This window comes from Gossypium hirsutum, chromosome A05 (genome assembly GCF_007990345.1).
Source record: "Gossypium hirsutum isolate 1008001.06 chromosome A05, Gossypium_hirsutum_v2.1, whole genome shotgun sequence".
NCBI lineage: Eukaryota > Viridiplantae > Streptophyta > Magnoliopsida > Malvales > Malvaceae > Gossypium > Gossypium hirsutum.
In genome coordinates this window covers 82,998,579-83,010,634 of record NC_053428.1, presented here as the reverse complement: position 1 = coordinate 83,010,634, position 12,056 = coordinate 82,998,579, and the positions used below count along the sequence as shown (strand labels likewise).

Here is a 12,056-nt window from a genome sequence, read left to right as displayed (position 1 = left end):
ATCTATAATACCAAATTAATTTATTTAATACACACATTCATCAAAACAGCCCCTAGTACGAACTTTGGTAAAATTACTATTTTGCCCCTAAACTTTCACATATTTACACTTTTGCCCCAAGGCTCGTAAATTAAACCTCATCCTATTTTCTTATGTTTTATGACATGCTGATCATTTTTCCCTTCTATAGAAACATCAAATTCACACTCTAACATGTACTTACGAATATTAGGTATTTTTACCGATTATGTCATTTTACTCGTTTTTACGAAAAATCACTTAGCAAAAGTTGTTTAACACAATCTCAAACTTCATATTCTATCATAAAACATCAAAATTCATACATATCATCCATGGGTAAAATTTTAAATATAAACCCTAGCTCAAAATATTGGTAGAAATAGGTAAACCGAGCTACGAGGATTTCAAAAATGTAAAGAACATTAAAAACGGGCATAGAAATCACTTACAATCAAGGCTTAAAAGTGTTGAAACCCTAGATATTGTGGAGAGAAAAATTCAGCAGTAACTTATGGAGAAGATGATCGTTTTTGTGTTATTTTTCCCATTTTATTTCATTTAATATCCAAATGACCAAAATGCCCTTTCTTACTAAACTTTCAAAAATTCCATCCATGTCCAATTTTTGCCCATAAACTTAGAAATTGGTCAAATTTCTATTTAAGACCTCCTAATTAATATTTCAAAGCAATTTCATACTAGAAACTTCTAGAATACAAATTTTGCAAGTTATTCAATTTAGTCCCTAACTTCAAATTAAGCACTTTATGCATAAAATTTCTTCACGAAATTTTCACACAATCATGCAATCATATCATAGACCTCAAAATAATCATAAAATAATTATTTCTAATCTCAAATTTTGTCATCCCAAAACCACTATTCCGATTAGGCCCTAATTTAGGTTATCACAATCGTAGTCGAACTTCAAAGCTTTAGCTACATCTGTTGCCAGTATCGAAAATGCTAAATCTGGTAGCCCTGAGTGCAAGCATTCTGGTAAAAGACATTTCGGTAATTGTAGACTATATGATCAGGATTGTTTCAAATGTGGATCGTTAGATCATTTTATCTGCGATTACCCTGAATCTATCGAGCAAGAAAGTGTACAAAATTTGAGACCGAGTGGCAATGCTTCTCGTGGTAGACCTCCCAAAAATACGGGAAATGTAAGTGGCAGTCAGAAAGGGACAAAAGATACAGCTGTTAGATACGTGGCTCGTGCACTTACCAGAGTCTATGCTATCCAAGCTCGTGAAGAAGCTTCGTCGCCAGATGTGATTACGGGTATATTTACTCTTTATGATACTTCTGTGGTTGCTTTAATAGATCCTGGATCAACACATTCGTATATATGCATGAACTTAGTAAACAGTAAGACTTTGCCTGTAGAGTCTATTGAATTTGTAATTAGAGTTTCGAACCCCCTAGGCAGATGTGTTTTGGTTGATAAAGTCGCAAGAATTGTCCATTAATGTTTCGAGACAATTGTTTTCCGGCTGATCTGATGTTGTTGCCCTTTGATCAATTTGATATAATCCTGGGTATGGACTGGTTAACTTTGCATGATGCTGTTGTGAACTTCAAATGGAAAACTATTGATTTGAGATGCAAAAATGATGAAATAGTCAGAATTAAATCTAGTGATTTGAATGGATTGCCTGTTGTGATATCTTCAATGAAAGCTTTGAGTATTGTGAGAAAGGGTTGTGAAGCCTATTTTGCTTATGTGATTGATTCGAGAATGTCAAAAAAGAAAGTTGAATCTGTGCCTGTTGTCTATGAGTTCCCTGATGTTTTTCCTGAAGAACTTCCGGGATTACCTCTAGTTAGAGAAGTTGAATTTGGCATTGAATTGGTACCTGGTACTACTCCGATTTCAATGCTCCGTATAGAATGGCTCCGACCGAACTGAAAGAATTAAAGTCTCAGTTGCATTGTTTTATAAATATCGAAGCTATTGCGAGCTCAAGAATCGTCGAGGATCGCCACCACACTATCGAACCTTATTTTGGTACTTTGAAAATATATATATTAAAGTATGGCATGTATAGGCTAGAAGTTGTGGAATTATGTTTTGTAATGTACATATTTAGCCATGTGATATGGCTAGTTTGTGTTTGAACTTATAGTTTGATAATGGTATAGATATGTGATGCTAATGTGAAATTGTGGTATGTTTTGGTTGGCCAAAAGAAATGGTCAATGTTGAAAAGTTTTGGTAATTTTTGAGCATTTGATTGAATGATGTATTGACCATATGTTTAGGTATGATTTTAGTTTAAGTTTTAGGTATAAATTGATTGATGAATTGAGATTTGAAATGATTGATAATGTTATAGCATGAATTATGTATGGTTTGGTATAGATATTGGCTGAAATGGTTGTGTATATATGTTTGGTTTGGTGCTTGTAGGTTGACCGAAATTGGGGTGGCAAATTGGCTATTCAAATGGCCTATTTTTGTCCACACGGGTAGAGACACGAGCGTGTGTCTCAGCCGTGTGCGACACACGGCTATGTGGCACGGTCGTATGTCCCCTGGGGTACCCTACAATTGTAAGTCAAACTCGAGCACAACTAAGGCACACGGGCGTGTGGCTAGCCGTGTAGCCCAAGTCAGACTCGACCACGGCCAAGGCACACGGGTGTGACTTGTGGTTGTGTGAGCAAGTCAATATGTATGCCTTGTTTTGACATGGCCTAGACATACAGGTGTGTCTAATGCCATGTAAGGAACACAGCCTGATTACACGAGCGTATGACCTGTACTTGTTTGAAAAATTTTTAAGTTTTGGAAAATTTTGATATGTGTTTTGTTTAGTCCCGATTCCTTTCTAATGTATGTTTAAGGTCTCGATGACCTATATAAGAGACTCTATATTGATATTTGATCTCTGATGCTTTGATGATTATGAAATAAAAGTTGAATGTTTCGATTCGTTTGGTAATGCCTTTAACCCTAGTTCGGCGACAGATACGAGTTAAGGGTGTTACAATAGCTTTAGATATTTGGAACACTAATCCAAAAACTCCTCGAATTTAATTGTACTTGAGTTGCGTCTTTCTATTTTGATCAATTTATCCCATATCTATATTTCTCAATAGATTTATTCAAGATCCTCCTTTTATTTCATTATTTCAATAATAATATTGCATGCAAAATCATTGTCGACCACTTTTATTATTTGATTCCATATTTTCTCGAATTGACATAACTTATCGAGATATCTTATTTTCATTATTTTAATCTTTAGTTTGAGGTATCTGAATTTTTTTTAGAGTTTTGCTTATTAGTTATGTTTTCGATCTCTTTTGAAGCACCTGCCTCTACTATATGACCATCTAGAAAAAATTTCATCTTTGGAACAGATCAATCTATTATTTATTCTCACTAATTATCCTACTTGGACTTCAGTTCAAATTAAAATATTAAATGGTATATCCCCTAATGTCAGGAAAACTATTGAATCAAAATTGTAATAACAAATCATGTCATAATTGAATCTCCAATACATTAAAAACATCCAATAATACAAAGAGACTTGTAATTAATATACATTCCTAACTTTCTTTGAGGATTACTCATCTTTGTGCATTTTGTGGAGCAATTGGAAAATATACGTACATACAAAAATTCAAAATGAGAAATATTTAGCTCTTATTCAAAACCAATTGTAATAGGGAGTATTTATAACTTATTGGCTTGATGCGTACAACACGTAAATCAACATAATATCATGTTGAAATAGGAAGTTTAGTTCTCATAAGTAATGGTTTAGATGTTAACTAGAGGCGGTCAATCAATAATTTCTCTAAACCATAATGCGCATATATAACAAACTTTTACAAAAGTTTTTCAAACTCAATCAATAAAAGACTAAGACATAAACTTATCAGTATTAGCAAGATGAATTGTCTTAATTGCATGATCTGAAATTAATTATTTAAATAAGCAATCTTGCAAACAATAGATTACAAGTTGATAACACACGTGATTGTTTTATAGATGCATCTACCAAAATCATATAATATCAAAATCATCCACATGGTAGATGAATTGTCCAATATTCATTTCAGAAATGTAAGACATTAAATCTCAACTTTAGTTAGTGAGTTTCTAAGAATCAATTTTCATTGAAAACAAACAACAAATGAGAATTCTTTAAATTAAAAAATCTTCTAATTCTTTAATAAATGTCTATATGAATTCTCAATTAATTTCGCATCATATGTGATCCAGAATGGTCTAACTAGTCATGCCAAGTAGTAAATGAATTTGTATCAGTAAACTTTTGGTTTACTTTAACATTCATTTCAATTGTACTAATAATGTCAATATAAATTGTGACAAATTGATAATTTTACTGTCATTCCTTTTACTTTGTATCCACGTATAAGTATTACTGTGACATTTACTACTGTAAGTGTCCAAATCAATGTGAAGTTTATAATGTCACTAAGTCAACAAAATAAATATAATTTCCTAACAATTATATGTAATATCCGTTTCAGGCAATATGCCAAAATTTTCAAATGTAGGGCATTTGGTCCAGTGGTATGTTTCTCGCTTAAGGTGCGAGAGGTCTCGAGTTCGATTCAAAATATAAATAACCCAGTCCTCTTTTTGATTCATATGAAATATAATTTTTTTCTCATTCACAATCTCAATATGAGATCCATTATGAATATCTTTTAAAACCAATGGATTAACCATCACAAGATATTAATATATTAGCTCTTCTAGTGCTTTCGACTAATTTTGTACTACCAAATATTGGAATAATATTGATTTATATTTTCTTTTGCGTTCACTTCAAAGAATGCAATAGATTTACTAGGACGAACATGCGTAGATTTCAAATAAAAATATATCTATCCATGTTGTCATGATTAGTCTCCAATTATAATAAACATGATATGATAAATAAATCATAGTAAAATATACTTGAGATTCTTTAACATCATTGCTATCACGCTGACTATTATCACGAGCACTATTACAAGTAGTAAAACAACTTTGTTTTCGTAATAACATTTATAATCTAATAGTAAAAAAATCATTTAATAAACAAAATCAAAATTTTCGTGTACGATACTTGAATTGTACCAAATTTCAATACCACATATATGTTATAAAATCTTATGATGCTCTAATCAAATATTTATAAATTCAATTTAAAAGATATAATACAATAATTTCAAGCATATTTAATAATAATAATTTAATCATAAAAAATTTTAATCATCCAAATATCATACATACTATAATTTTATAAAAAATCTTAGTTTAAAAGAAACCATAAAGTAATAATATTTTTAATAAAATAATTTTATCAAAAATTAATCAACAAAGGAGAAAAACATACCACTTAAAGATTATATAAATTTCTTTGCATAAGATTACCCATAATGCGTAGGCCTCAATTGAAGAATGAAATAACAGTAGCTCTAAAAGACAATCGACAACAACTTGAGTAACAAATTTGAGTGACCGGCTATTGCATTGGTTGTTGCTTGAGAGGGGTGAGACTTAGTGAAAGGGAAAAAAAATTGTGACTTATGGAGAAAAACAATTAAAAGAGAATCGAGCTAATAACATGCTATAAAATAAAAGAACAGGGAGTAAAGAACAAATAAAATGGGAGGGCAAAAGAGAGAGCGTATTTTATTGATCGATCAGATATATAAAACTTCTCCAAAGTCTCTATTTATAGGCATAAGAAGTATAAATAAAGTAGAGATCTACTTCTAATGACTATAAGAATTTAAAGTACATCCAAACTTATCTTGATTTTAATGAACACCCACTTAATAAGATATTCATAACAGATAAATGTTTTTTTCGAACTTTAATCATAAGCACACCCTAAATCTCAAGGAAAAAGCATAAAAATTGAATAAGAAAAAGAAAGAAAGAAAGAAGAGAGAACCTTCATAGGGAAGAAAGCTGGTGGCAGGCAGCAACAAGAGAGCTGATTTGGGGGGTTTCATTTTATCTCATTTCTTCCCTTTTAAAAAATCACACAAATAGCCCCGTAGTCCACATACAACAAATTTAAGCACAAGCTTAGCACAATTTTCATATACCATGATTCAATGGTTCCAATGAAATCATTTATTAAATATATTGTCAGAAATAATATTTTTCATAAAAAAATATTTGAGAAATGATAAAATTACTTTTTATGTAAAAATTATTATTTTACCTTTTTTTTTAACTCTGTGTACACTTCCTTCATAATAGGCAACTATCAATTCCAAATATCATAATTCACTTATAAATATCCATATATGATGAAATTGCATTTTTCCTCTTTCTCTCAATAAAATAAAAAATTTTACAATTTAATCTCTATATTTCATTATCTTGTTAATTTAGTCTCAAAAGTGATATTCACCGTACCAATTCATATTCCAAATCATGTCAAATACGCATAAAAACTCTTTATTTTCTTTTTTGGTTGAATTTGCATTATAATCCTCGAACTTTTCAAAATATGTAATTTAATTCTTTTATCACCTTTTCTCTTCTAAAATTATTTTCATTAATTCCCATATCTAAAATCACTTTTTTTCAAAAATAAATCTTTTATCTAGAAATCTTTTTAATCTTCTTGAACATACACTATATCCGTATCAAAATAGTGCCATGTACCTAGCTGGAAATTTTGGGATGTTACAAATATAGTCTGAGAATATGCAAACGATATGCTATTATGTTGACATATTTCCAGTTTTGAAGCAGTTCTTCACAGTTTTCTCAATGATAGAAGTCAAACTTGGGTAAATATAGGAAGCAGCCATGAACCACTGTTAAAAGTTTATGATTTCTTGTTGATGTACTGATTTTTGTTTTTGTTTTGTTTTTCTCTTCACAAAGTATTGATTGCAACACTCCAACGAATTTGTTGTTCAAAAATAATGCTTACTTTTCTCTTACTTGACCCATTTCGATTCCAAAAAAAAAAAAAAAAAAACAGTGGCAGTTGAAGAATATCTTACTCCTAAGTTTTCTTTAGTAGTTAAGCTATAACTAATCCATCAAGATTATATTTGAATGGTTTAAGCAACTTTTGATTTTTAAAACATTTTGAACACTTAATATTAGAGAGAAGCTGATTACTAATTCATAGAGTAAATCACAAGATATAATTTACGATTTCGTATTCAAAGCATTAATTTGAGTGATAAGCAAGCTAAGAAATATCTTGTGATCCTTGAGAACCAAATTAGCTTGCAACTAAACAGTCTTAATGAAAAATAGATAACAAGTTTAATGAGAAAAAAGAAAATGTGTGTGAAATGGGAAAATGATAGAAAGAAAGAATTGGGATGCCAACCCCCAACAACCTATCCACATTTGCGCACGCCAGACTCCTTTGTCTGGTGTGACCAGTAGCCTACCCAAACCATATTGACCAATACCCAAAATCTTCTGTCCAATGAAACATAGACACATGACCTTCCATGTCATTTTCATTTCCTCAAACACATACCACCAAAATTCTGACTCGGTTCCCTTGTAGATTTACCCTCTTCATCCATTCCACTACAAATTTATGAGTGGCCTCAACCATCGAGCCAATGCAATACTTGGTTTTGTAGTTTTAACTTTTTGTTTGCTGCAATTGCCTCAAACGGCCAATCATTGTTTTCTTGAGTTTACTCTGAAAACTTTCAATATCTCTTTTAGCTTTCCACATGGTTTGTTTTTACTAATCTCCTCCATCAATTCTGGCATTAGATGCATTAAATATAGACCAATTTTCCTTGTTTTTTTTTTCTGGCTTTATATCCTCTCATGTTCTTATTTTATGATCCAGGGTGTAGACGTTATAGAAGGTGCAGCTATAATGGAGAAGAAGTCCAATGGCAAAGTGTCCCAGCTAATTAGTGTGAAGCAAGGAGAGCCAACCCTGGTTTCTCCCGCTGAAGAGACACCAAAGGATCTATACTTTCTCTCTAATCTTGACCAAAACATAGCCGTCATTGTTCGCACCATATACTGCTTCAAGTCGGATGAAAAAGGGAACGACGATGCTGGTGAAGTGATCAAGGATGCATTGAGAAAGGTTCTTGTTCATTACTATCCCCTTGCTGGGCGGCTAACCATCAGCTCTGAGGGTAAACTTATTGTGGACTGCACTGGAGAAGGGGCTGTGTTCGTCAAAGCTGAAGCTAACTGTACGTTGGAGGAGATTGGAGACATAACAAAGCCTGATCCTGAGACTCTTGGGAAGTTGGTTTATGACATTCCTGGTGCAACAAACATACTGGAGATGCCACCTCTAGTGGCTCAGGTATTTCAAACTTCTCCACTAACACAATGTGCATATTACAACTCTAATCTGTTGACTCTATGCTCGCCACTTAACAAGTTTAAGTTTAACATGTGAAAACTTACTTCTTCTCATGATGACCATCAAGCATTTATAAACCTGAATACCATCAGCAATATTCATCTTGTACAGGTAGTTTTCATCACTACGACAAATCTATTAAGAAATTTACAAGTGGCATGTTATGTTTATATGGTAATTTTAAGTATGACCGTAAGATATATTGCTAAATATTTCACTAAGATTTAGCAAAAAAAAAAATGCCTGGATTTTTTCTAAGTGAAGCTATGATTTTTATCTCACCTTTTATTTGTGTCATTAATTCAAAATTTTATTATGTAAAAATTCTCAAATGTTTTGTTTTATTGAGAAATTTTTGTTTTATGATATTATAATATCTTGTGATTTAAACTCCATGGGATGGTGTGATAGTTAAGGGTGTTCACCGCTCAAGTGTGGCCTGAATTTAAGTTGCTAATTATGTTTATTGCTTGGACTTTACCTTATTATTGTAATTCATCAAAAATATATGTATATTTGTCACTAAAATTTATTATTAATTTAAATAAAATTTGGTCACCTAAATGTTTGATATGTTATTTACTGGCCACAAAAAAAAAATACTATCAAATTTGTTCGACAATGTAGGTTTTTTTTTTTCAGTTGTGATTCATGATTAATTAAATGTTCTCTCTTACGTCACTCTCTTCCAAGTATATCTATTGTGCTTGTTATTTCTAAAATTGTTGGTCCCTCTGTTTTATAAATTTTGATATCTATTAGTAGTGGCTTTGATTATATATATATATATATATATATGCGCGCGCGCTTTTTTACATTCGCCTCTGGAAAAAGAGGACAGCTCAAATTGATATGTGTATCTGAACTGAATGATAAATTTAATTTTTCAGGTGACCAAGTTCCAATGCGGAGGATTTGTCCTTGGCCTGTGCATGAACCATTGCATGTTTGATGGCATTGGTGCTATGGAATTTGTCAACTCGTGGGGTGAAACAGCCCGAGGTCTTCCACTTTCTGTTCCTCCATTCTCCGATAGAACTATTCTGAAAGCCCGCAGTCCTCCTAAGATAGAGCATCTGCATCAGGAATTTGCTGAGATAGAGGACAAGTCCAGCACTGGTGATCTCTACAAAGACCAAATGCTCTATAGATCTTTCTGTTTTGATCCTGAAAAGCTACAAAAACTGAAGAAATATTCTATGGAGGATGGGGTTCTTGAAAAATGCACTAGTTTTGAAGCTCTTTCAGCATTCGTATGGAGGGCTCGGACCAAGGCACTTAACTTGCTATCCCACCAACAAACCAAGCTTCTCTTCGCGGTTGATGGCAGGCCTAAATTCGATCCACCTCTTCCAAAAGGCTACTTCGGCAATGGAATTGTATTGACAAATTCCATATGCCAAGCTGGCGAGCTATTGGACAAGCCAATTTCACATGCTGTAGCTCTAATTCAGGATGCAATTAAGATGGTTACGGATGGTTACATGAGATCAGCCATAGATTACTTTGAGGTAACCAGAGCCAGGCCATCTTTGTCGTCAACCCTGCTGATCACTACATGGTCTAGGCTATCTTTCCACACTACGGATTTCGGATGGGGAGAGCCTGTTATATCAGGGCCAGTTGCATTGCCTGAGAAGGAAGTCACATTGTTCCTATCTCATGGCAAAGAGAGGAAAAACATCAACGTTCTTTTGGGGTTGCCAGCTTCTGCAATGAAGGTCTTCCAAGAACAGATGGTGGTTTAGATAACTACAAATATCTGCAGAATATTTAGCCTTTTCTATACCACGTTAGTCCATAGACATGCAGCACCAACCGAAGCAGAATCATGCATGAACAAGTAAAGGGTAAAAGGGGATGTGAAAGGTGAAATTCTGCCGTGTGGGGGTGGTTTCTCGCTTTTCTTTGAATATGGATTTTTATTTATTTATTGGGAACTGAAGTTATGTATGTTGTTTTAAAAGGTTAATGTTGCGTATGTCTTATATATTTTCATTCTTTATAATCAATTTTTCTATTTTTTTAAACAAATACGTACATAAGACAGAAGTAGAAGTTAGTTCACCAGTGTCCCACAATTATTGGTTAATTATTCAAAAAAGTAGACAAGAAGCATACGTCGGGCTTCAGCAGTGTCCCACAATCTCTAATTTTAATAAAATATCATCAAATTATTTATTTGGATTAATAAAAAATTTAAAAGTTTTTAACCCAATCTTTTAACAGTGGGGAGATGAAAAACTATATATACATTATTTTAATTTTTAACAGCAACCTAACTTCAGTTATTTTAACCACCCTTTCATTCATACTTATTAGTTAATTATAGACTTGTTCTTGAGTCGAGATTGGCCAACCTTAAATAAGAGAATAATGTACTTTAGCACACTCGAACCGGCCGCGTCCTCATACACTGACAACAATGTCGATGTTAATCAAACTAAGACTCAATCGATTATATTATGCTATATATATTATATAATTTATAACACTTATAAAATAATAAATTTATGCTAATATATAATACTATTATAAGGTAAACATTAAAAAAGAATATTAAGATGATTATGTATGATTTTTTAATAAATAAAAAATATATAAAAATTTTAAATATTAAATTCAACATAATATAAATATATATTTAATTGTTTAAAAAAAATAATAATATAAACAAACTTAAATGAGTTTAGATTAACCATTTATATAAATAGACAGGTTTGAATAAAATTTTAGATATTATATATCGAGTTAAATTGAATTTTGATATTCATAAAGAGTATAATAATATTATGCTTAAACTTGATTAAAATCGGCTATCAACACCTCTATGTGGGTGGATTGGGTTTAATTTAGGTTGGGAAGAGCAATTGCTTAGTTGTTTTTGACATGAAAGCTTCAATTTAGAAATGGACTGTTCCATCTATCCCAAATGAAAGGATAAGGAAGAAAAGAGTGTGAAAGTGGCGGACTACTCATGCTGGAACTTGTGGCATTTAATTCTTGGGATATTGCCTTTAGTAGTATTCTAAATTTTGGTAAAGCAGAATAAATTGTTCCTCCACCTGGAATTTTCTTCTTCTGCTGTGTCAAACAACTAATGGTCCACAATATGGAGACGTCGCTTTAAACTCACCAAATGTGGGTTTTAAAATACTGCTCTCTGGTGTCTTTTTATTTGAGTTTAAAAACAATAAATAAGTAAATTGATAGAGTAAAATAGTCTCTTTGTGAAAATATTGTACCAATAAATGATTTTCTTGATATTTTGATATATTAGTTATATATTTATTTAATTTGGTTTCCCTATTTTATTTGGAGCCAAATCACCATAAACTTTTCGTTGTTGATGTTTACAAACTATAAAAAATAATAAATAAATTCAAAACTCCTAAATAAAATTATAATTTCAAAAAAAATTTAAAATAAAAAATGTAAAAAGTTCAAAAAAAAAGAATTTAAAAATTGCAACATATTTTTAGAAATGCAAAATAATTTTAAATTGGGTTAATATACTATTTGGCACCTGAGCTTTTCTTCAATGTTCTATTTGGTATTTAAGTTTTTTTACTCAATTTGGTATTTAAATTTGGCTTCAATGTTCACTTTGGTACTTAAGTTTTTTTTTTAATTTAACACTTGAGTTTTTTTTTAATCTTAATTAAATATCTG

The 12,056-nt window shown here is 31.7% G+C and overlaps 1 protein-coding gene across 1 annotated transcript; it reads left to right on the top strand.

Moving 5' to 3' along the window:
- The first annotated feature begins 7,572 nt into the window (after positions 1-7,572).
- Positions 7,573-10,502, top strand: LOC121229146 (omega-hydroxypalmitate O-feruloyl transferase). Its single transcript, XM_041112538.1, has 3 exons — positions 7,573-7,728; positions 7,848-8,324; positions 9,275-10,502. The coding sequence occupies exons 1-3, from the start codon at positions 7,726-7,728 to the stop codon at positions 10,130-10,132; spliced, it is 1,338 nt and encodes a 445-aa protein (XP_040968472.1). The 5' UTR covers positions 7,573-7,725; the 3' UTR covers positions 10,133-10,502.
- Positions 10,503-12,056: the final 1,554 nt, after the last annotated feature.

Bases quoted from the DNA above. Each gene is read 5' to 3' on its own strand.
- LOC121229146 (XM_041112538.1), top strand. The intron at 8,325-9,274 runs GTATTTCAAACT...TTAATTTTTCAG, and splicing joins TGCCACCTCTAGTGGCTCAG to GTGACCAAGTTCCAATGCGG.